Below are 26,451 nucleotides of genomic sequence, written 5' to 3' on the forward strand. Positions count from 1 at the left end.
TTGAGCAGACTTGCTTTAGTTATAGATAAGTTCTTTGCTTTTTTTTTTTTTTTTTTTTTTTTTTAACAGGAATGTGCTCATAAAACCATAGAATGTGAAGATTTGTGTTATCCAAAATCACAGTTTTCATATATGGGAGGTATAACTAAATGATGTCTATATGCATATTTGGAATGCCTGAAGAGATTATTGCAGTCAAAGCAGAAAACTTTTTTGAGAGAGTATTTGCAGCCTTGCCACAATTTGTTCCTTGATTTAAATTGTGGGTTTAGCTGTCTTCTTCTAAACCCTGGCTTGAATATGTTAACTTTGTGTTGTGTGTGTTTGTATGCACATGTATGCAGCTGGAGTTCCCTTACTCTCATTTTGAATGTGGAGACACAAGTTTTATCCCATGTTTGATACATTCTGTGCTTTAAGGTTTGTGAAAAGATTTTATTCATTACTTTATGAACAAGGGATCTAATGCCTTTAAAACATTCCTGCCAAATTAGGTATGCACTGATCTGTCACACAAAAGGTCTTCTTAAATCTATACCAAACTGATTCTGGTATGGTCTTGTCTTCCATGACTTCTTATATCAGGGCCTCTGAAGCTCTTATAAAATCCAGCACAAAATAGATTTAAGTTTCAGTTTAATCAATCATACCTTGGTAAACCCCTTTGCATGATCACATTTAGTCATCAGTCTAGGTCACAGTGAGCTCTCTTACCTTAGTGACACTCTTGCTGTAGCCAGAATGGTCTAAGAGAATGTGACAGGGTTTGTTAATAGAGGTACTTTGTCATCTTAGATGAAGTTTTATAATATAATCTCTACATCAAAGGTACCCTTCAGATGGGGGCTTTGCTTTTAACCTAAATTCAGATGTTTAAAATGTGCCCTTTAAAATGTTTGAACTAATTGTCTAGGCCCCTTTGTGATCCATGGAAGGGGCCATTCCCAAGGGAGAACTCATCAGATTTGCATTACATGTCAGCTTTCAGCAGTCCTACCCTAGTCTGTTTTTCTCTCTTTCATCTTCACAGGGTCTCTCCCAGCCATTCCAGCCATCCCTGTCTGTAGCTTTCCCAGGCTACCAACAAATGTCCCAGAGGATGGGACACCTTAACCTTGGGCCACAGCCCGTACACTTCACACAGCCTCACTGAAAGCATATAATGCACTGCCACAGCAGCATCTGCTGCTGGCCAAAGGAGAGGCCTCTCCAGAAACTGGCTACCTAAGCTCTGGGGGCAGGACATTCTTCAGCCCAGCCACAAGAAGAAAGTGCTTTCTGTCACCACAGAGGGAACAGTGTCACAACTGTACAGACTTCCCTTCGAGAGACAACATACTGGTTTTTGATCCTCTTTTGCCTGAGGGCTCCCATCTTAACTTGTCATGGAAGTCATGGGACTGCCATTGCCAGATTTGCACGACAGCTTGAGGTGATGTCAGTGCACCTCGCTGCCTTGGCGTGGATCACGGCACATGTGACATGAGACATTGTTGTACCACTCAGCACTGCACTGCCTGGCTGCAGTCAGCAGTGACAGCAGCTGCCCAGTACCTCCAGACAGCAGGTCACTTGCTCCAAGGACACACAGGTACAAAAGGGCAGCCTGCACAAAGGCCCAGGCACACTTGGGAAAGCTTCTCAGAGTCACTTTGCTGCACTGCCATGCATTGCAGGGGCTCTGCTACTCCCTGTGCTCCTTAACTAGGCCATTGGTAATGTCAGTGCATGTCTAAGCTACAGCTGTGTCTTCCACCACAGGCACCTGGGCCCTGCTGTTGCTGTTTCAGGGTGTCTCAAGACAGGCTTGGAGACAGTTGTTGCTGTTTGCTCACCACACTACCTTGTGTGCCTTCTAGGTAAGACTGCTTGTCAGAGTGTGCTGTTTACACATAAGGTTTTTCACTGTTGCCAGCAAAGGGTGTATGACACCTGCTGATTCCTGCATCCTAATTTCTTCCCCTTAGGAGAGCCTGTCCTCTCAGGTTTGCCTCTGACATTTGCCCTGTTCTCATTCACAAATCCAAGGCTGGCCTCACCATGTCTGGCAGCTGTACCCAACACTAGCAAGGTGGCTTAGGGGCATTAGGGGCTTAGTAATGCAGCAGGTGCTGTGGAATGATTGAGCAGGCATGTCTTCACATGCTTGAAGTTCCCAATTCACTGGGGTTTTTTTGTAAAATGTTTTTTGGTTAGAGAAAAGTTTGTTTGGACACTGTTCCTTATAAATTCTTACCACTGTGCAAGCTCTCAAGGTTTCTCACTATGACCACATCATGAGATACCTAACACTGAAAAATAATTTGGGGGTAGTGAGACTTTGCTTCACCACAGAGATAAACAAACATTGATGAGGAATTTTATCTTTATTTCATGATGTTAGCACAATAAACTCACACAGTAGCATTGATCTGTACTTATTTAACAAAATACATTTATAGCAATTTACAAATTATTTTCCATTTGAAAACATGGCATAACATTTTATTAAACACAATATATAGAGAATTCTCATTTAAAAACATATTTTATTTTTAAGTATTTTCTTTTCTCAGTAAAGCACAGCCTAACAAAGAAATTCGTGCCTGTTAGCAAGTAAGAAAATCAGAACACTAAGAAGATGTCACCTGTCAATTTATTTGATTAATTTTAAATTAAGGTACCAGTGGAATGTAAACAAAGAGTAATTTTACAAAAGGCTCCTTATCAAATATACATGCAGAGGTCTGAGTTCCAATGTATATATTATTACATTTCTGCTCTCTAACGTAATATAATTTGATAAGCCATTATTAAAAACAGTAGCCTTTGGCACTTTGAGTAAAAAAGAATATATCAATATTTATGTATAGAACATAATTTCAATGATTACACAAGAGCTTTAAAATCTTTTCTTAAGAAATAGGAAACTTTAGGAAAAATATCACACTGCACTTGAAATAGTGCAGCAAGTTTTAGAGTAATAAAAGCAACATATATGCCAATATATATCTGACTAAAACCAAGGAATAAAGAACAAACACTCCCACCAGGAATCCTGCTGTTTCCAAAACAGCTAAATTGCCAGAGGGAACGTTTTCTAATCTTTGCTTTATTGCCATTATTCTCCATTTCAATTTTCCTTTATTTCCAGGTTCATCTACTTACGTTCTTTTCCCCTGCACTTACAAACTAACAAATGATTGCATCTTATTTCCCTGCACTAATAGGCCAAGAGTGTTTATGTCTTACCCATTCCTTTAAAGCTAATCCTACCTCCTTTACCCTGTACCTAGACTAAACTATATCCAAAGGGTTTCGTTCATGACAGTCCAAATGTTTTTAATTCCTAGGAATCTTGTACAAAATTTCATATTAAATACCAAGGACTAAAGATACATCCTTTTGAAAAGAAAAAAAAAACAAATCCCAACTTGTAAATACTAGCATCTGAGAACTCATTTCTAAAAAAATTACTTTTTTTTTTCTTTTTCTCCTGGTATCTACGATTATTTTTCCCAGCTGATGTGCCTTAAAGTGTGTCTTCAACATATAGTGCCTTTAACATACACAATATGCTGCAACCCTACTGGGTAGCTTCTTACATGCAACCTGCAGAATACTTTCTCCCTATCATCCTAAGTGTGATGGGGTCATCTTGTATCAATAACAGAAAGAGTGTGGTGATTTCCTTAAGGACTGACACTCTTCCACAGCACTGGGTGATGGGCAGGTGAGGGAAGCATTGCTTGGCACAATTGACTTGACAGCAAGCATTCAGCTAAGCCTGGAGCACCTGTAAAACTGGGAAGTAGACATAAAGCTTTCCATTGACTCGCAAACACCATCCTCATACTTGTGAAATTGCTTAGGATTGGGGTTGGGTTTGGAATTTTATTTTGGTTTGGAGGTCTTTTTTTGGGGTTTTTGTTTTGTTGTTTGGTTTTATATTGTTGTTGGGGTTTTTTGGTTTTTTTTTTTTTTTTTGGTCTATGTTTGTGTTGTGCTGTTTATCTTCTTCAACAGGATGATTCTTCCTTCTACCTCGTACTTGCCTGGGTAGGGTGGGCTTTTCCTTAGAGTTTTGTGGGGTACGGTCTGTAGACAGGTTCTGACTATAGAGAATGTATCTGGTTCTCTAATACCCTAAATAAGAAGAGGACTTAGACCAAAACACTTCTCTCAAGAAGCCAGAGAACAGACCTGATCTTATTCTGTGAGAGGACTGCTAAGCTATTCCCTTCCCCTCCTAGCAGGGGAGCTGGCAGGTGTCTGAGAGTAGTTCTCTTTCAGGTAGAAATAGGAGAGAATGAAGAGCTGCAGTGGGTGAGCACTGCCCCTGGCTTCCTTCAGGGTTTAAGTCAGAGCCAAATGAAATGAGGCATTTCTTCTAGCAGGCCCATTCTAGGACATGCCATGTTTATTCCTTTCAGAGCTTATCCTTTCAATAATTTTTGGCAATGGGGATTTTTAGCAGGTAAGTTTTTGATTATATCCAAAGCTCAGTTTACTAAAATAATTCATGTTCTCTCAGTTGCAGAGACCTTTTATATTCTTAAGTGGCAGTGGTGGGAAAAATATCATGCTTAAGAAGGCTCTGGAGGGTGTCTCAAGGGAGGTGAACTGCAGTAGTGGTACAATGCAACACTTGTTCAGTGATTCTGCAATACCAAGGCATTCCGTTCTTTAAAGTGAAGCACAAATCCCCTATGTGATGGTGATTGGGGTGAAACTTGTGATTGTTCTTGTGGTATACTAAGCAAGTGAGGTGAATGACTGCTTCTAAGTGTGAGCTATGATATTAATTCCTGTCTCCTTGGAACCTGGTCAGGAAAGTTGCCATTTATTTTTATTTACTCATGGCTCACCTTTCACATTTGCACATCTTGCAGTTATTGGTGTCCTGCATTATTTGTTTAAAAACTAATAGAAAAATGGAAGGGTCGCTGAAGGACAGAATAAGAAGTTTAAAAATGTAAAATCTGAATCACTTGTAGTACTTGATAAGACCCCTTAAAAATGTAATTTAAAACAATTCTACAAGTTAGCCCACTAAGAAGCAGCCTCTTCATTAGTAGCACCTGTTCTTAAACAAAAGTTGAGCAGTAGCAGCAAAACTATTCAAAATAGATAGTCATTCCATTCTAATGGAATGTCACCCACACATTTTTGTTGCAGTAGACATCTTAAAGAACTACACAAAACCTTTGCAATCTTTGAATGTGACAGATCCACTATAACAAAGCTGTAAATATTTCCTACGCTAAATGAATGCAGCCAGCATCATCATAGTATTAGCAATATTACTTGTAAAGTAACTGCACATCAATATGTCATGTTTGCAGAGTCTAATAATTATGCAATTTTTCAAAACATGTAAAGTTATCATCAGCACCATCCTGTATTAAAGATTTGGTGCAAATTCTGCAAAGGTGAATATATACCACTGATACAGCCTTTGCTGTGAAAAAGTCAGTCAATTTTGGACACAAATATAAAATAAAAAGTTGGCACATTCAGGAAATACAGTGTCTGTGTTTAAGACCATTCTTTTAATTGACATCATCACCCTCAGATAAATGTTTTGAATCTGAAGAAACAAGTTGCATGAAAATGTTTCACATTAGTTCTGGCATTGTGCTTTTCACCCCACCACATGCTTTTCACAGGCTCATGCCCATTGCACATCAGAAATGCAGGGCTGCTGGTCAATAATTTGGCACATAAAGGTAAATATCAGCTCAGAACAAAGGGAGCAGAACCTGTGTCAAGATGTGTTTACTTTGTGGTGGCACGGACCAACTGATATGTCTCCTCTCAGTCCTTGTACGCTCGTGTGGGGGATGTGCCTTTGTAGAAGATGTTTCTGGTGTTCTCTGGACTGCTCCCTCTCTCAGGGATTAAAATGATGTTACCTTTTCTTCGAAGTGTTGAGTCCCGGCTAGAAGAAATGGACAGAGTCTCTGAGCCAATCTCACTTCCCTCCACTGGTGTGACTCTTATCGTAGTGATTCCGTGATGGTGATGCTCGGTGTTATCTATGTTGCTTCTTTTCCTGTCACCTGACCCATAACTGTCTTTTAAGGAGTCACAGCTCTCAGAGTCTCTGTTAAGATCATTTAGCTCATATGTTTGACGAAGAGTGACTTTTTCAGGACCTTTCCATTTCCATGACCCACTTCCTTCCCCTTCTGATGGCATCTGAATTATAGGTCTGTTATTTTCTGGATGGGCCTCAACTCTGACAATGCTACTTGGCTCATGGTCTGTCAAGGTTTTATATCTGATGGCTCCTGTACAGGTCACTGTGCTTCCCTCTGAACTCTTTGGACTGCCCTGAAGCACTCCTTGCTGCTTGGACATGGCTATTACTTGCATGATTCTTGGCTGGCTATTGCTCCTGCATGCAACACTCTTCTCAGCAGCTTTCAGCCATTTAGCTCTAGCTGAACTACTTTTGGGTGATGTGTTCACGTTCTCCTGAGTCTCTTCAGGAATGTGTACTAGCTGGGATGAGCCAGGACGGGATTGAATAGAGACCCTTGGCCCACCAGTAAGACCTGAGTTGTTACAACCTGGAACACTGCCAGGCTGGATTTTCAGGTATTGGCTAGTTGGGCCATGATGATCACCATTTACACCCACTCTGGACGGTTCTGAGCTTGACCTCATTTCGATAGCCCTTGGTGGTGACTGGCCAGACTCCGTCTCTATTACTTGCAGGGACAACTTTCGATTTTCATTCTTGTTCTTCCACTGGGAGAGCAGCTGTTTGGAACGGGCAGAATCCATTGATGCGTGTATTGTTGCATTGCGTCTTGCTGCATCTTCCAAGGATGGTGTGTTGACTCTTGGCAAAGTGTTGCTGAAAGTAACCATATTTTCCTTTCCCATTGGGCTTCGTGGTGTTATTATTTCCACATCAGCATTTGCTCTCTTGAGATTGGTCAGAGAGCCTGAATCTCTGTGGTTTCTATTCAGGATACTTTCTGTACGGTGAGAGACAATGCCATCGCTGTTGCTGCCATTTTTACCTGGCAGGATTCTGTTGGCATCTTGACTGAGGTCTGTCAATGACCTTAGAGGTTCTCTGTGAAAATTTGGGTGAAGCACATTCTCGTCACTTGGTAAGAAGTTCCCCACAGCATAGAGGCCCTGATATTTGGACAGAAGCATCAACAGTTGGTTAAGAAAATTAAAAAGGACACATTTTAAGGTACTTCAATTGCATTCTTTTGCTTTTAAATAGAATTCAGTGACATAATTACTCCAGCTAAATTGATGGCTATGCAAGTAAGCATACTAGTATATTTCCTCACTAGTATAGGCCAAATTTTGTCCTCAGTCTGGTACCTCTAGGTACGTATGAAGTAGTCTCACTAAGGCATATTATTCATGGCAATAAATAGTTGAGGTAAGGATTTAGCCTCCATGAGCTTTCTTCTTTTTATCAAGCAACAGATACAGCTACAGAAATGTTTTGTTAGAAAAGTAGCAAAATAGATGTTTGCAGTCTCTTAGGCAAAGCTATTTTACAACTATACTACTGTCTACGCTGATTTATGGAATCTTGTTACAGCTTGAGTTGTTCTCTGCTGTCTGCAGATTCTTTTTACTGCACAATAACCATGTAATACAATATCTACATCATAGAAAAATGTATCAACTTTAAATCAATTGCTTTCCAAGCTGTGCAGAACTTTAATAAAATTCATTTCTAAAACATTTTCCTAATCAGTAGATTCACTATAAAGTGCTGTCATTTAAAAAAGACTCCACTGAGGGTACTCTGTGAGAGGGTCAAATATCTGACTAAATCACTTGAGTTACTTATTCTTCATACTCCTTTCAGAATTATTTGCAGTTTCACAGTATTTCACATCCTCCTACTAAGGTGTAGTTTTGAGGGCAGATTTACTGGACAGAGTATTCAGGAAAACATACTCTCTGCTGTATGTCACACAAGAGTGTATGAAGACCTAACAAAGTATACTTGTTAGTATATTTCAAACCTGGGGACAGCAGCTCCATTTAGGTAAATCTACAACAGAGAATCATTTGAAATAATATTCTCAACAGAGTACCTTTCTGCTCACAGTGTAATCATTGAAGCTGATTTAGTAGCTCATGGGGTTTCTGTTATTACCCTGACTGCTGTTTCTTCTGCCACTGTGAAAGCCATTTTTCCCTGGTTACCTTTGCAGACCATCTGCAGCTACGTCAGGTTATGTTATCACAGAAAAAAGGGGGTCAGGAAATGAACTTATTTTAGTATTATAGTAAAATTTATCATTGACTTCTTGGGGGTAAAACCATCCCACTGCCTGTTAAGACTTTTCTGTTCACCTGCCTACACTCAAGCAGTGGTGTCAGCAGAAGCTCTGATTGCCCCCAGGCACCTGTTTTACTCTCTGAGCAGCCAGGGCAGCAAATTCCTGCTGGAGACATACTGAGAGCAGCAAACAAAAGCAAGTGCTTGATGAGCTTCCTACTGACAGATATGACCTACATCCTTCCTTACAGGACCTTCCAAGGTGCTCTATCTCTTTTGACACAATGTAAAGGAAAAGCATAGGAATAACCTGATTTGACCATCCTTTTTCCCCTGCATGTTTTTCCTAAGAACTCCAAAGAATGACAAGTGTATAATATTGCCTTTAATTTCCTGCAGATTCAGCAATTCGCTCAGATGAGTTGCTCATACTAATTCAGTAATTTTTTGAGATCATAAAGCAGACACTGTCACTATAAACTCAGGTAAGCAATCAATTAATCAAATATTTTTCTTGTGTTATGCTTTTAAGTGTGGATTAGAAAAGATGAATATTTTTAAGTATTTAATAAAGCACATAAAGTTAGAACCATTTCTGTATACAATGCCAGATGATTATATTCCACTTTATGCACTGTTATGGAACTTCACTTTGAAATACTTGTTTGCTTTTTCCTGTTTGCTTTTAAAGTCATTATCCCTAATTCATCATCCTCAACACATTTTGACTTTTTTTATATTTATGGTATGTGAGCATGATGAAAAGTTTTCATAAAAATAACCAGTACTATTATTCCAGCCTTATAAGTTTAATTTTTTAAAACTTAACCATGACTATTATATTTACCAAATAGAGAGCAATTCCTCCTCCTATGAGAAAGCCACAGTAAACATCAACTGGATGATTCTTATACTGGGTGATACGAGTCAGACCACATATAATTCCACAGATGATAAAGGCAAAGACCAAGAGTGGTTTAAGAAGTTTTGAGGAATCTGTTAATGTAGAATTGAAGTACATCTTGAAAAAGAAAGAAATAAAGAAGTAGTTGAAGAAACTTAAATATACCTAAGAGGATTTAAATTTTTTATGTTCAGTGTTTCTTTTATATTCAGATCACTAGTACACAGTAATATTACAAGTAATCAATTTAATTTTACTTTACAGCCCTGTTAAAATTTGCTCACTTTCTGCAGAAAGATCTGAAATCACAAGGAATGGATTTCCAGAAACATAGGCAATGTTGCTGATTGACATCAACTAGGATAAGTATTTTATGCCTCAATACTGTTTCCAATCAGCACCTAAATGTTCTATAAGTGTGACTAAGGAGCCACCACTTGTGAAATACAGAAGCCAGATGTCATGCCAGATGAATGCAATAACCTGTTCCAACAAAAGCTGCCACCAGATGCTTTAGAGAGCCATTTCTCTACTGAGGGCCATAATATCAGGGAGGTTACAAAAATTAAGTGGAGGTGGTTCATCAGTGTTATTCCAAATTCTGGCCTTTCTCTGGGCAGAATAAAGACTGGCAAGCTCCCAGTACATGCACAATACTATAATTTAATGTCATTAATTGGTCATTAGTGTTGTTTCCTGTGATTTTTACAGCACAAGTGGTGGAATTACTTTTTAAACTTCAAGTAAGTTGTCTATAGTACAAACTTGTGGGCCATACTGAAGAAATTTTACTGCTCAGAAGTGCAAAATCATCTGTGATTGTTGCAGCATGTCCCACAGTTCTCTGCTAGTGACTGATGGGTTTTATTCACTTGCTTTGCAGTAACACCTTGAAGGCCTCTGGGAGTGACTGTGCCATTTCATACATGCTGCAAATCTCTGGAGGTGAAATCAAACTACCTCACATCAATGTATGGCCCTTAATGCCTGAAGTTTAAAAGCAGCAAATCAAGTGAAGACAGAAACAAAGAAAAGGCAGTAGTTAATTTGACTGGTAAGTTAAAATATCACTCTCTGAGATAGATAAACATTGCATTTTATATGAAGCATCAAACATACTTTAACATAACACTTTTGTTTGCTTCTTAACAAAGGATATGAAGCAATTGGATCTTTTCCTTATTCTTAAACAGCTACAATACAACCAGCTTTATTAGTAGTTTTATTTTGCTTTCAAATTGGTAGGATAAAAACGTCCATCCATCCAAGATATCCAGGCAACACGTAATTTTACAATATACAGCAAATTCCCTTCTGACTTTTGTCTTGTGTAAATGAAATTGAACAGAGCTGGTTACTCACCGAAACGTACACTGCTGCAAAGGCTGCCAGGGTGGCATGTTGAGAAGGGAATGACTTTCTGCCAAGGAAGGACACTCAAATTATACTTCTCAGTTCAAATGCACACTGCTAGTGTTCATTGAAAAAAACACTGGGTGGTACAGCCATCTTATACTTCCTAAGCAATATGTGATCTATCAGTAACATTTGTCATTGGGTGACATTTTTCTCAGAGAGAGGCAAACTACATCTTTATTTGCTATGTCTGTAGGTTTATTAAAAAAAAAAAAAAATCAGCACTTTACATCATGACAGAAGCTAATGGAGCACAACAACATAGGAAGGGTATTTTAAGAATTACTGGGCCCCTTTTTGATGGCCAGAGAAAGAGAATAAATGAAAACATGTCCAAACTGTGAGACAGTAGGCAACATCAGGTCTGCTCTTGAAATTGCTGAGGGCCTTCTGCTCCCATTGAAAACCTGAAGACTTGAACGATGTGGACTGGACCATTTCAGTTCTCTAAAAACAACTAAAGAAAAGTGATGTGAATGCAAAGGAGGTTTTTGCATAGTAGAGAGAGAAAAAAGCTGGGTTTGAATGCAGTAATTCCTGTTCTGCAGTGGACATCTAGATCACAGAAACCCTGCAAAAAGTCTATGACCTCTGAGCTCTAGGAATGAGTCCAATACAGCGAGGATTTCTCTATTTACAATGGTATAGATATGTAACGTAACATGCTGCATATCTTGGTAAACACTACCTTGCAGTCACAACAGCAACTTTCACCTGAGAAAGCTCAGCTTGGGATAAATATTTCAGCTATAATTTGGCTTCATAGATGGATCTTGCCACCCTAACTGGGCTCCACACAGTCCATTTCCTAGCAACACCTGAGTGAGCTAGTTTAAAATAGCGGAGACTGAAACACAGTTCTTTAACTTTAGGCAGACATTTGTTCTGCAAAGCAGCAGAGTCTGCTTTCTAAATTTCTTTCTTATGCATTTTGCCTTGTCTGCTCTACATAATTAATTGGCAGTTAAAAATGTGCATGTAGTTCAGTGTGAATGCCACTGTGCTGACCTGAATTTGAGCCTATGGCTCCAGCAGGTTCATGACTCTGGCCAAGATGAAATCTGCATGGCTCCTTTTGCATTTCTAAAGACAGACCTAAATTCCTCTTCATCTTATTTTATTTTTAACCTCCCTAAACAAATCTTTCAAAAATAGTATTCCTGCCGAACAAGCTCAGGGTTGAGGACCGGGGAATAAAGACATGAAAAAAAAAATAAGGTAAATGTTTATAATTGCTAATCAGCTCCTTTACCCTTTGCAGGTTTTAATGAAATATAAATCTATTTAGAGTCTCTGTGGAGCTAATGTGTATATCTGAGCCTATGAACTTTTCTACCACTTAACCTTAATTTGATGGCATTTTATAATAGTATATAAGGTGTGTCACAATGGCACAGTCAATTTTCTCTTTATTCTCTTTTGTATTCACAAGCTTTCAGGGCAAACACAGACTAAATGCACTCTCAGTACTCTCTACTGGTGTCACTGCTTTTGTTCCTCTATTTGTTATCTTTTAGTCTCAAATGAAAATAACTCCAGCTAAAAATATGTAGCCTTTTTGTATGGCTCTGTATTGAAAAGGTGAACAAAGGTCTCAAAGAAAACACATCCTGAACTCTGATGACAGTGTATCACTAAATGCTTGTGCATGAGGATGTGTAGAGGGGGAACAACAATGAGAGTCCTACTGAGAGAGAGAGTCACACTGAGTCAGAACATCAGAGATGACAGAGAACAGAGACCTCACTAGAGAGCTGAACAAAAGTGACTGAATAGGCTCTTTGAAGATAATAGAGGAAAAGATGGACAATAAGAACCATTGGACATTTGGGGATGTTGCAGAAAAATGATTTGATGTAATCAGTTGGATAATTAGTGCTCCTCTCTATGCTTTTCATACAGGAGTCCAGAGGCAAATTTCTGGAGCCAAAGTTTCTGGGAAGTACAAATCAAAAATGAAGGCCATTAGCAAACTCAGAACAAGTTCCTTCCAAACTGCAATTATTGAACTCAAATTAACCTCTTGTACTGTAGAAGTTATACCATAGTTTCTATATAGGTGACTGAAGGAAGTAGCAAGTGCTGCTGAAGAACCAGTAGCAAGTGCTGCTTGCTGTGGTAAAGTTGAGACTGGAATAAGGAAATAACAACACAGAAAAGGAAAAATGCAATAAAATTTAATTAAGGAGAAATTATGGGTGGTGCCAGAATATTATACATAGCCACGTGTATCATCTGTGATGGGAATAACTTTGACATATCAATATATGATTGTTTTTCTAGGGAAACAGAAACACACAAAACCTGATTGCTTAGTCTTAATATGTTACAACAAAATTCACTGGTTCTTTAGAAGTGATGGTATTTAAACTTAGGAGTGATTGGTGATTTTGGAATGGCTGCAGGCAGTCAATTCCAAGCAGCAGACATCATATTTCAGATAGTGAAATGAATGAGATGTAATTGTGAAATTTTTTTGCCTGCTCCTATGTAATCATGTCCTATTTTCCTGGGACACCATGCAGTTGCAAGACACTGCTTGCAAGCATCAGACTTCACTGGCAATATCCCAGTAACAGCAAATGGTTATGGGGAAAGAGATGGAAAAGTTAGAAATACCATGCAAGAAAAGACAGGTTTGGGAAAACACAGCTTTGTACTATTGTGGTATTTCCTCTAAAAAAAGATGTTTTTTCAATGCTGTTTATATTAAAAAATTAATTAGAGATACAGAAAACAAACTTGTCCAACAAGTCCCAAACACCTGAGCTGTAATGTGTGTTATACAGAGGTCTCAGACCAAGCACATGGGAAACTTTTTCCCCCTGCCTGTTACAGGGGACTTACCCACATCCCACTTCCAAAAGCAGTAGAAGCTATACATAGTGACAATTGTATAGGAAATTGCCTCCTTTGAGGGGCAGAACAACTGCTAATGACTGTGCTTTGGAACCTGACAAGGTCTTCCAAAGCCCATTGCTACACTAATACCTTTATGGAGAAAATTGAACATCACTAAAAAGACATTTATGCATTCACCTTTAACTCATTCAGACTTTAACTAGAAAAAAAAAATCTTGAAATTGAAACAGAAAATAAAAAATAAAATCAATACTTAAAAATGTACACAATGAAGAACAGAACCAACCTTCCAGCGTTGATAATATTGAGATCAGCTCCTGAGCAAATATCTTCCACAACATATGAATTCTCTGAGCAAGATACGTTTAAGGATGTATAGTTAGGCTTGCAAACAGTCAGGAAATATGGGGCTTGATATCCTGTTGATAGCTGTATAATATCAGTAACAAGAGCAGTTGCACAAAGACCAAATACATGAACACCTAGGAAAGAAATCAACAGAGCTTGTTAATTACATTATATGCATTAATTAGGTTGATTAATTGTGCAAACTACATTCAACAGAGCTCTGATGGCTTTTGTTATTGGACTTGAGAGAATTTAAATGCAGAATAAGAGACTTTAAATGCAGAACAAAAGCTTATTGCAAAGTTGAATTCTTTAATATAAAAATTAGGATAGTTTATGCTTGTTTTCTTCCTCTTGATACTTAAAATTTTGTTTTTATGTCTTGATGTCCTCCAACATCTTTTCATCAAAGAGACCTACACTGGAGCTGCTTCAGTTTGGAAAGAATTTTTCTGAATTGACTAAAGAGTAGCCAACTATTTGAGGAGAGCATATGTACTTATCCAGTCCTTGGAGTTGCCCACTGGAAGACAGGTTTTTAGGAGGATGCACAACTGCCCATTAGATCATTGCTCTGAAGATCTGTTCTCTTTTTGCTACCACAGAATCACCAGCTGGTGATAACTTTGGCTACCTTCACACCTCTGATGTTTCTTAAGTATTGTGTCCTTGTCACTAATACAAATATTTCAGTCTATTTCATAAGGGATCAATGCTTCAGACTGATTAATAATGTCAAATTCACAAGGCAATTGAAGTAATGCAATTGTTTTACTGATTTTTTTTTACTGAATTTTCAACTGCTCATCTCCTAAAGATTTACCTATAACTCCCTACTTTTATTCATAGAGATAAATTTATTTTTCATCCTAAAATTGAGAGAATGTTAAATCCATTCAAATATTTAAAAACTTCAATTTCAGAGTGGGAATTTGGGATGAAATTCATGTGTCTTTGTCTCCTTGGAGATATCAAACAGGAGAAGTAGATGTGGGGTATGTTTACAGTCCTCCTTGCTCATGGTGTAATCCACAAAGCCTCTGCTTTCTTCCTCACTGCTGCTCTTACGAAGCTTTACTGGTCACAGATTGCTTAACCTCACTTGTCACTACCTCCCTGTTTGCCAGACCACCAAAACCCAGGGAACAGCTGTCCTACCAGGTTTTCAGTCTGCTGTCCTGCTGGTTGTCTTTGCCTAGGCTGCCTTCTCTAATGAAAGATTTCTGAAACAGAGGAAAACTTTTCTTTAACCACTCATTGGGAAAGGAAATTAACTGTAAGAAAGGGATCAAAGTCCAGTTGCCTTTCAAAGCAGAGTTTTTCATAAATGACAATTAAAAGTAAAATGAAAGAATTTGACATGTTCCTCTATCATTTAAGTTGCCAGATTCTAGCCCTTTTTGAGAGGCAGATAAACACATTCCAGAAAAAGAATGTCAAACCTACTGAGAGTTTCTGACAAGTTTTCCCTGTCATGCTGAATACTGTGACAGGTGGGTTGAAGCCTTATGATGCACTGAAGACAGGCAGGGGAAGCTATACACTGAAATAATTAAAAAGCAGCCAGCTCGAGGTGGGCAGGGAAGGAAAAAAAATTACTCTTTTAGAAATACTGACAATAGCACAGGAGAGGAAAGGGAAAATGGAGAGTGTAGATGCTGCATTACTGAGTATGGGGCTGCTCTGTTGCAGTCTGAGTTTCTTCTCATGTTTTCTAGCAGAAGATCTATGCTAGTGACAGCTCTGCACTGTTCTGAAAGGCTGTTTCAGAGAAGCAAACCTGCATCGTGAAAACTGAATGTATGTGGAAAGTTCTTTTTTGTGAGTAACAATTGAAACTCACCAACAAATCTGACAGCTCTTCTAAGAAAAGAATTGAAGTTGCATCCTCCTGCATTAATATTGGCTTCTGTTCCAATCCCATTTCTTCTTTTGGACAGGCAACAGTAGAGAATTCCTTCTCCTATCATTATCTGCAATGACAAAGGAGCCATTAAATTGAATGTAGCACTTACTCAGAAGATCCTGATTGAATTTAAAGGGCTGTAGTATAACTGTAACACAACCAATGTTGTTCACTGACACGCACTCAACTTTAAAAGATTTATATCAATATGTAAACATAAAGTAATGCAACTTAGCCTGAATGAGGGCAGGCAAGAAGATGGCCCTGAAATTAAATGCAAATGGCATACAGTATTTAGTGCTCAGTGGTATCCAGGCCTTGATCTACAGCTGAAACTTGATGCTTCTACAATAAAAAAGCAGTAATTATAAAATATCGCCTCTAAAATAATCCAGAGCCACTGCAATATCTTAGTGCTCCTAAAGTGGTTTTAGCATTCAGTCTTGGCCACAGGCCTAGCAATCCCGAGCAGCTTCTAATTATGTGACAGCCTGTTCTTCTGTATTTGTTTAATTTGGCTTGGGTTTTAACCTGATCCAGAGCAGCAGAAAAAGTTCTGTCCTTATAGTCCCTCACAACGCACCAAGCAAAACAGATTATGACCAAAACCCTAGACAACAGTTTATAAAAGGAAGAATATAAATAAAAAATGGTGTCACTTGCTGGAAAATCCAGCATTTATACATTTGCAGTCTCAGGTTTTGTTGTTTTCCTTGTTCAGTAGTGCAGCTATTTTGAATTCTGTACAGGATTTGTACAGAGTTCAGAGTAAGGGTTGGATTGAAATATTGCAATTAATGAGGCAAATCTCACCAGCAAAAGCAGAGTCACTTTGCCTATCCACAGCTGCATTGAATACTAATCCATGCAATGCCCAAAGCTTATAATACATTGGCATGCCAAAGCATCTGAATTATGCTGAATCTGCTTGTAATTACTGGTGGTATTTGTCTGTACTAACATCTCCCCCCTAGGAAAAGGCAGGTAAAGTGGAAAAGCTTAGTCTTACTCTTTATTAGCTAAAGTTCTAATAAGTTGAAATTTCTTGACCAGGAAGATCGAAGTAGTGAAGGTTCTCTTATGACATGGAAAAGCCAGCAGTAAGGGTTATTTAAGGAATTCTAATTAGCAGAGAACTATGGCCACTATTATCTGTCTATATTTGATCAATTTATTGCTAAAGCTTCCCAGAGAAACCAGTAGTATTCCAAACTTAAAATTCAGAAAAACTCTAATAGTTTTTAGCCAAGTTCTAGGGAATGTCTGGTACAGGGAAAACACCAGACAGATGGATTAGCTTGTGTGATAGAGCAAAAAACAACAAGGCCTATGTCAAGGAAAATTCAGAGGCTGGCATTTCCACAGAAAAAAAACTCCCAGAGTAGAATGGGCAGTAGCAATGAAACTGCCAGCAGTGAATTTCTCTCCTTGAGAATTGATTTCCCAAATCAGTGTGTCCTGATGTCCTAGTGATCTCTGTTGGAAAGGACATTGTTACCTCTAAGCAGGTTTTTAGTCAGTGGCTGGTAAGAGTTTGAACCTTCACTGATATGATTAAATAACTGGTCCTAACATTTCTGAATGAGTAACTAGAGAGAAAATCTATCAGAGGATCAGATTCAGAGTTCTTTGAAGCAAATTGAAATCATGCTGCAATTCAGGTGTCTCTATGTTCCGGACATAAAATATCTATCTTGATAATTTCTTCTAGTCCAGGTGTTCCACACTGAAGTCTCCTGCAGTTTTGGAATACATACACAAAATTTCATCTATGCCACAAGCTATGAGAAATATGGCAAAAATACAAGTAGTTATTTTCTGTAACCCTTCAGGGCAACAGAACAGACCTGTTTAAATGCATTTGCTACTTACTAATAATGAGAAAAAAAGCCCAAAGAGAAAAACCAAAACGCAAAGCCCCAAAGCCACACAGATCCTTGTGTAATAGTGGCTTGGGAAAATAAGTCATAAAATGTCAGGGAGTTTTTTGTATAAAAATTACTGTAAAGTGAATAGATTTATGTATGTTCTCCAGTCTTGGAGAAAGTATTATATGAACAAAAAAATCCTATACTAATATTTATATAAGGTTTTAAAGAGGGATTGACACTGGAATTTGCTTGTCTTGTTCCCCCCACACACTTTTTTCTTCTTTTTTTTCTTATATATACACTGTTTTGTAATATTTAAAATGTGGCTTAATTATTTTATTGAGTCTTGATGACCTCCTGCCTCATACTGCAGTTAAGTCCCTGAAGTGTGGACAGAAGCCAGGATATGCAACATTACTGGAGAGCCTCAATTCCTCACACAGCTCATGCTTTCTTTTCTATCTTTTACAGGTTTTATAAAGTGTGTAATCAATTGTAATGTTTATGACAACTAACTTACAAAATGCTCAACTCTAAAATATGACAATGGCACAACTGTAATCTTTTTACACTGAGCTTCACTGGCCTATTTTTCCAAAGAAAAATGGAAGGATTGGACAAAAATGTCCCCTAGTTCCTTAATTCCAAAATGGTATTGAATAATAAGGAGTCAATGCCTTTGGAGCAACTGAAGGAGGTTGTGTATTTTGCACTGTCACTGCCCAGCCTCTAACTAAGACAGGCATCACAGTCATGCTCACACCAATACAAATGAACTACACCTTCCTAAGGCTTGCAGCTTTTAGCTAGTTGTACTTTGAAGCTCTGGGACTTACTTTCTTTATCAGACTTTCTTTTTTACAGGCATGCTCAAGTATGGGTTTGAGTTCCTTACATGGCATGTTTCTGGTTAATTTTCTGTACTGCTGGTAGAATGATTCAAGCAAGAATAACATTTTCTATTGCAAAATTCCATGCAATGATGAAAGAACTGAGTTATAATCAAAGCCCTTAATAAATACTATATAATGAAAAAGGCATCTTTTATCCTGATTTAAGGTGTTTGATATTACCTAGGCTTAACATAATCTGTCTCAAGTAAAAGCCACTACTACTGTGGCCCAAGTAAGCCTAGATACATTTCTTCTATAGGTGTTTCAGAAAAGTCCAGTTTGTTCTCAGCAGAAACACTTAAGAAAGACAGCCCAACCCCAATACTAACATTTTGCTTTTATCACAGTATTTGGTGTTTGCAGCAATCATTTGCACCAGGATCACTTAGAGTCTTAGCTCCCAGTTCCTAAATGTGTAATTTTTAGCCTGCTGGTTGTGCAAAATCCTTCAAAAATGGTTTCTAAAGCAACGGAAATCAAATGCAGTAAAAACTGTTCAGTTTAAAAAAAAAGACAAATAAAGAAAAAAACATTTTGGAAAGCAAAGAGAGAACAGCACTTGATAATTTTTATACAGGCATCACATTTTATAGATTTTGTAACTGTAAATTGGATAGTATAATAAAAATAATTAACTGATTGAAGTTAAGGAAATTAAGAGGAGCTAGAAGCAGAGTTATATTTGCAGCTGGCCTTCGAGAAGTGCCTAACTGAGATGCATAGTCATTGCTGTCAGGGGGAAGAAGAGAACCTTTCAAAAGGTTGATCATGTTTTTTAGGTGCATAGAATCACCCACTCAAGGTGAATTTCTCTCTCCATTTGCCAGAGAGGAGTGGTGTGAGAATAAGGCTCCTATCTGAACTACTAAAATCAGACAAAATGAATTATCTTTTATATATATATATATATATGTGTGTATATATATATATGTATATATATATGTATATATAAAACACATTTTCTACTTTTTTTTTCTGTAAAATACTGACCCAGCTGCTCATTCTGGCAGGATATTTCTGTTCTGTTGAAATCATCTCCTCCCTTTGGGTGAATGATTAAACCAGCCCACTTTTGCCTGCTCTTAATGACTAACTTATAATTTAGAGGTGTTTCAGTGCTTTTTTTGAAAATGTAATTGAGTTCACTGACAAGACTGATATACCTTCTCTCTTAATAATGCTAGTTCTAACAAAAGTGGCAAGTTCAGGGCTGTGAAAGGCTTGCATTCAAAAAAAAAATCTTGCATTTTTGATGATTTTTGATGTATCTGAGAGTATGAAGATGCCCTGTCTGTAAAAGTTCAAATATTTGTACAGCATAACAGAATGACTCAAGCTATTCTCAACCAACTGTAGACGCTGTTTCTTAACATTAAAGCTCACCATCAAGACAGTGAGAGTAGATGAAGTGCTACAGGGAATGTTATAAGGAGTGTATCTCCTTTTGTTACAGAAAAATGGAATGTGAATTTAAAATTCTGAGGAAACTAACCTGCATGGCACTGCAGCCTAACTGAAACCAAAAGAGCTATTTTCTTTATGCCAACTGAAACTCTGTTCAAAATCTTTATTAACTGACATTAGCATTTCAAACTTACCGTAATTGATGGTCCAGCAAAAACCAGACTAAGCAACATCAAGAAGGGAACAGACTCTTGTGTAGGTTCAATGTATGGCATACTCAGACTCTTGTCATAGCAATTAAATCCAGAGTGAACTGGCTTGAAGACATCAGTAAGTTCAAGAAAATAGAGGCTAACAACAGAAGATGCCAATATGGGCAACTGGAAGAGAAGAAAGCAACAAATTACCGTTTGGAAATGGAATAGCAATGCTTTTGCAAAGACAACATAGTCTGTTAAATCTCTTTGATGTTTGTTGTTTATGTCTCACTGCTCTGTGTCATGCCTCTTTTACTATCTCTAAATAATTAATTCTCTAGAGATATGGTACTGTTCAGTTGATATCAATAACCCTGCTGTCTACCAAGCTAGTCAAAACACCCAGCCCAATCTTTAGCACATATAATTTAGCCTTTTCATCTATGAATCATTAATAGAAAAACTTTGATTTAATTTTTTTTTTAAGGAAAGTATCAGGACTGCAGTCTCCCATATGGGGCCTCAGCACTCTGCTGTTCATCAATCACCCTTTCTGGTCCTTTAGCAACTCTCTGTCATGTATGAAAGTCTTTACATCAAAGCCATTTTGCATTAAGTTTCAAAGTAATAGTTAATGAAAACCAGTATCCAGTCCTTCCCTAGAATGTAAATATGTGATAATGCACATCCATTTCACAATTCTAGCAAAAAAGCAATTAACTTTGGCAAGATTCAGTCTATTTAGAACCTTGATGACTATGGTTCACAATTCTTTTATCCTCTAGCTATTTAGTTATCTAACCCTTTGCAATTACTTCCACTATTCATTAAGAGCAGAGTTGGCGTTTCTGGGAGCCCAAATTCACCTCTGCTCACCATGAGCTCATAAAGCACAGGATCAACCACTAAATCTCTGTGGAAGGAAGTAATTTAAGAGAAGATATAGCAAAAAGGCATTTTAAAGCTGTTGGCTTATAAGTGAACAAAAACAGCCTTGCTGCCCTGGCAGATGGGCGTTGGGGCATTCAGAGTTGACCAGCAGAATGTGATTATTTTCTTTAGTAAACACTCAGAAACACTTTTTGTTTGTTGTTTTCCAGAGTCCTTCACCAACAACAGAATATTAGAACAACTTCCTGCTCTGCCACCAAGATGCAAGGAGTCCTTCTGGTGTCTGTACTGCAATGAAGGTACCTATGGTTAACAGCACGTGAGATTAGGAGAAACAGCAGTTGTCCTAAAAGAATTTTGAGCATACTTAAATTATATTATTTTTGCAATGCTCAGTTCACATTTACAAAAACAATTGATTGTTTAAAATCATTGTCATTCATCCCATTCTACAATGCAAAAGCAGAGGTAAAATTGGATCCATATGCATTTGGGGAAAATGATGAATAAAATATGCTCTACATGGCAGAGGGACAATGGTTTCTTGCATTAGCAGGCAATTTTCAGTTTTTAAAGCATTGAGCTTAAAATAAAATTCAGGCTCTTTGTGCATAAAATGTAATTCTGGGTGATTAAAGAAGGAGGGTTCCAGCTAAATTTAATCGAAACATCTTTTAATATGAGTTTTTTTTTAAAAAAGAACAGCTTATCTTTGATGTGCTGATTTGAAAAGGGTAAGTTTTGTCTTCAAAGTTTCCAAGCAAAATCTAAAGAGGGTGCTAAATGGAAGAGTGTTGCTTGTCTGGTTATATCTGTGTTCACCTTGATTGCATTGTAATGTCACATAGTCTAGAGGCTGTGATTGTGTACTAAGGGAGGAAATGTGGATTGGCATTCCTAAGTGCTTTGAGCATTACAGAAATAAGACCAGGCCTAGTAAAAAGTGTCTATATATATATATATATATATATATATGTATATATGTATAACCCAAACACATCCATATTTGCACTCACATACTAGACCATACATACATATTATGTACAGCATATAACATATACAATATGTAATGCATATTATGTGAATACATAATATATAACTATTATATAATCTGACAGAAATAAGTATATATATATGGAATAATTACATACAATGTCACTAAATTAAGTTCTGCTTCTTGCCCATCACAGGAAGAAGTCCAGTTCTTTATCAGGATGCATTATAAAATATATATATATATATATATATAAAATCCTCACTTTGTGCTGAATGCAGCCTGATTGACCATAATGCAAGCATGCATGATGCACCAACATGGCCTAGACTGTTTCCAGTCATTACATAGATGTGCAGGATGAATTAGGACTTCCCTGAACTCTTCATACTCTGGGAATAATTTAGATTATTGTGGAACTGGGTGCCTTTCTCTCAAGACCTGCCTGCACAGAGACCCTGCTGATTGGGATAAGGGGCCTCTGGACCCAAAGGCTGCCACAGTGTACCCTGTCCTGGTGTGCAGGTAGCTTGCACTAATTCTTTGCTGCTCTTGCTAGGACATTGAAATTCTGCACAAGGTTTGAACTTTCAACTTCCTTTTTGCACTACATTTAACTCTTGAAACACTTGCAACGTCATTCATTAATAACTACTTAAAAGACATATTTAATGACTTAGTCAGGGTCCATGTCCCATTGGGCAGAGCACCTTGCAACAGGACACGAACTTATTCCAATGGGCTAAATGGAGAAAACAAGCAGATGCCTATTGTCCCTTCTATTGAGAAATTATACCCTTTTATCAAGATGTCCCCAAAGGTTAATTTCCCAGAATGGAAACACAGAGCAGGCCCACTCATGGAACACCTTGAATTCAGAGTTTCATCTTCATTTTTTTTCTATTTCTCCAATATCAGGAAGGGAAAGTCTCTCCTTGAACAGTAGCTTATGCATTAACCACAAGGCAAACTCTACTTGGATCACAGTGTTTTTAGGCAGGCAACTGTTTTAAATGTAGTATTCAACTATCAAAAATAGGCAATATTTGAAGTGATAGTTTATTATGGAACACTAAAATAAAAGGTAGTGAATAACTTTTTCTTCAAACTACTGTATGTAAGCTGTGACTCATTAATTAAAAAATCAAGGAATTAAAGGAATTGCATTTTACTGTCTTATGACTTCAGTACAGGACTTCCATGTTATTCCTGACTGTAATTACCTGTTCTGCTAAAGAAAAGATATAATTCTAAGTGATTATGAACCTCTGACACAGCTGCTTACAATACTAATGATTAAATCTGTAGTCAATTTGCTATATAGAGTATGTCAGATCCCAAAGGACATTTTTCTTCCCGTCTTCTTAAAAATACAAATATAAAATGTGTCTTCTAAAAGTTTAACATTTATGAAAAGGAAAATGTTTCTAAAGTCTTCTAAACAGTATAACAGACTATTTAATATATGAATATTTATGGAGTGTTCTGCTTAAGGCTGCAGCATTTCTGTAATTATAGACTTCGGCACCCAACACCTTGAAAATGTCAAATATAATTAGGTGGTAGAATGTGTATTGTTCTAATTACAAAATAGAATAGGAATTTTCCTGTGCCTAATTAGAATAAAACCCCTGGCGTTAATTCTTGACTAATCCTGACTAATAAGTCTTTATACTCTGACTTCTTTGGATGGATAATGGAGAAAGATCCCTGTTTAGCTTTTAATTTAGACCGGTAAATTTAAAGTTTAACCCAAATGGTCAAACCCTGTCTGGCTTAGAGCCTTAAAGTCAGAAGGATAATCAGCATAGCTAATGGAAAAGTTTGATTTGTGGTCTCTTTATTTTTTAAAAAGAGATTTTTTGTCTTTTCCCTCCTTGCTATTTTCTTAAACTGTAAGTTAAAAGCCTTCATTATACCACAGAACTTTGCTATTAATAATAATTAACATTATTAATAATTTAAAAGCTTTTACTGTATTGAGTGAGGAATAGTCCAAGCATCAGAAAAGATGTTCTCTGTTCCCAAGAGTTCAACAAGGATGCAAATACCCAGAGATGTTGTAAGGAGAAAACTTCCTGTGTTATAAAGTGCAGGACAAACAAAAGCAGCATTCAGCAGCACAACTTCTCTGAACTGATGGGGCATGTAACAAACCTTTCTTCTGGCCAAGAGCCACAGGACAGCTATTACAATGCTAGACTGAACGAAGAGATGGCTGGGAGAGGAGTTCAGAGGTGAGGGATAACAGTTCTCCAGGCTGTTCATCTTTCTTCTGTGGGACATGCTGTGATTGCTCTGGGGGGTCATTTTGGGGTGCTTCTGGTTTACTTGTGAGGATTAAGATTGTCCAGATGCACAGTGCAAACACAATTTGCTACAGCCTATGCATGGAAGCCATGCTGGTCCTACCCAAAACTCAGAAGCTGGTTACTGCTTTACCTCTGGGCCCGAAATTGCTGGGGCAATTGTACCCCCAGGTACATGGAAATGCTTCTGTTAAAACTTGCATAAGATGAGTTTTCCATGACTTTGAATGTATGAAACAAGGAACCTGTAGAGCTGCAGCCCACTAAATACAGTATCAGCATTCCTACTAACAAGCTACAGGTTTTCTACTGAGTTTGCAAGGACTTGGGACTGAGGCTCATCAAGCACACTTTGTCCTTAAACCTTAGAAATTGGACTAGGGCTAGTTTGTTTTACTTTTGTATCTTTCTATGGTACAACTCTGCATGATTTTTGTATTTATATCTAGGAGTAGCAAGCAGTTATTTAGCATAAAATGAGCTGTAGTGTAGCACATCCCAAATCCTTTCTCAGGAGAGAAAGGATTAATGTTGGTGAGGATTCTTCCTCACTTTAGAAACTACTTTGGTTCACTTTTATGTTTGCTAATGCACTTTTATGCCTTCCTCTCTCTTGGTCTGTCTTTTCACATTACATTCCAATTTACTATATGTGGCATGGTTCACATATGTTGGATTCTTGGTTTTGATTTCTTTGTTACCCTTCAGTTTTGCCAGCTGCAGTTCTGCATTTCTTTATCTGACCATTGGGTCAGTTGTTCATAACCTTGAGGTCACCAGACCAGTACATGCCCCATCTCCTACCCTAGACTTACAACTCCACCACATTGCACTTTCTGTAGTGCAGGAATACAGGTCTGGTGTAACAGCAGTAGTCTTGCAAATGGGTCAGTGGAAGGTCAAGGCTTAGTAGGGAAGTCCTATTGGAGTGGGAATCCTTGGCTTCTATAAATTCTCTAAAATTGTACACTGCTAGTTTTATATTTTACTCTCATATTCGTCAGCACTTAACTAAGCAAAAAGTCCCTATTTATCTTCAGGAAAATAACATCTTAAAATTCATGGGCTTTATGAGAATTCAGCTATGGAATGTCACGTACTCAGATGTCTGAACCTGTTTTGTAGGTTGCAGTTATGTGACTTTTGCTTTGCTAAATTGCTCTGTCTGGGTGTTCTCTCTTACCATGAACTCATACCCAGACCCTGTGATGATGTTGCTTGTATAAAAGGAAGGCAGAAAACAGAGAAGCATCATGGATGTAGCTTTCAGAGAAAGTCAAGACATGATTTGCCAGATGCAGACTAAAGATGGTATGACTAGCCCAGCTGTCGAAAGAAAGAGTTATGGAATGCCTGATACACTGTTTGGATATTTTGTATTTTGTAAATAATTTTTAGACTCGGATGGCCAGGAACTTCTCAGATTCTTAGGTTGCTCTACAACGCTTCCACAGCAAGCAACGGGCTCCTGAGTACAGGAGCTGCCTCCTGATGTTTCTCTTCTTTTCTGGAAGTTGGGATTCTTTGTAAGCAATCAAGTAAATAAATAGGATTGCCTCAAAGAGATAACTAATGAATGCCACTGGTTTCCCAGCATGAAAAAATATCAGCCAAGTCTTTCAGAGAAGGATGCTCTAATTAATAACTATGTTTAGTTCCCATGACAAGGCTGTGCATTGTGGAAGATTCTATTAAATTTATCGTAAATGTTGATCCTTGTGCCAAGGAATTCATGGTCTAAATAACAAGGCAAACAGATGGATGAGACAAGAAAGAGGGCTGTAGTGGCTTGGAGGAGACAAGGTGCTCCTTAGCCAAGTACTAACAGCGACTGCAGCTTTTAACCGCTCTGGCTGCTGTCCTGTGGTACTTTGCTGCAAGATTCACAATGGGCAGGAGGAGAAAATGGAAAGAGGATAGGTTTCTCTTTTCCTGACAGGGGTGAATACAGAGATCATTACTGTGATTGAACACCTTCCAGAATAGGTCAGTATTAAGAAATGGCATCAGCCAAATTCTGCCATTTTCTCATTTTTGAGAGCCCATGACTCTCTGAAGAGAGAGCACTAAGCATGGGATGCCTATAGAGCAGGGGACTGGCTTGACAGAAAAGTGAGATTCTTTGATTTATTTTTATGTTCTAAACTTATTTCTTAAATGTCTCAGGCTTATAAAAGAAGGCATTCCATCTTTTCAGAAATTTAA

At 37.9% G+C, this 26,451-nt stretch overlaps 2 protein-coding genes across 5 annotated transcripts in view; one reads left to right on the top strand and one right to left on the bottom strand.

Annotated features, from left to right (window-relative positions):
- Window positions 1-2,347: 2,347 nt before the first annotated feature.
- The window catches only part of PLPPR4 (phospholipid phosphatase related 4), a 31,707-nt gene continuing 7,603 nt past the window's right edge, over window positions 2,348-26,451 (bottom strand). The window contains exons 2-7 of one of the 2 annotated variants that reach the window (XM_053985268.1): window positions 20,050-20,235; window positions 15,625-15,754; window positions 13,720-13,915; window positions 10,518-10,575; window positions 9,099-9,272; window positions 2,348-7,134 (exon numbers count right to left, since the gene is read on the bottom strand). In XM_053985268.1, the coding sequence (XP_053841243.1) occupies window positions 5,797-7,134; window positions 9,099-9,272; window positions 10,518-10,575; window positions 13,720-13,915; window positions 15,625-15,754; window positions 20,050-20,235 (2,082 nt within the window). In that variant the 3' untranslated portion in view covers window positions 2,348-5,796. The remainder of the gene's footprint in view (window positions 7,135-9,098; window positions 9,273-10,517; window positions 10,576-13,719; window positions 13,916-15,624; window positions 15,755-20,049; window positions 20,236-26,451) is intronic. The other variant, XM_053985269.1, reaches the window with a different exon arrangement.
- PLPPR5 (phospholipid phosphatase related 5) overlaps window positions 9,457-26,451 on the top strand; it is a 119,871-nt gene continuing 102,876 nt past the window's right edge. The window contains exons 1-3 of one of the 3 annotated variants that reach the window (XM_053985271.1): window positions 9,457-9,521; window positions 10,039-10,209; window positions 21,153-21,242. In XM_053985271.1, the coding sequence (XP_053841246.1) occupies window positions 21,237-21,242 (6 nt within the window). In that variant the 5' untranslated portion in view covers window positions 9,457-9,521; window positions 10,039-10,209; window positions 21,153-21,236. Of the gene's footprint in view, window positions 10,210-21,152; window positions 21,243-26,451 lie in introns of all 3 variants that reach the window. The other 2 variants (XM_053985270.1, XM_053985273.1) reach the window with 2 other exon arrangements.

Source organism: Vidua macroura, chromosome 9 (genome assembly GCF_024509145.1).
Source record: "Vidua macroura isolate BioBank_ID:100142 chromosome 9, ASM2450914v1, whole genome shotgun sequence".
NCBI classification, from domain to species: domain Eukaryota; kingdom Metazoa; phylum Chordata; class Aves; order Passeriformes; family Viduidae; genus Vidua; species Vidua macroura.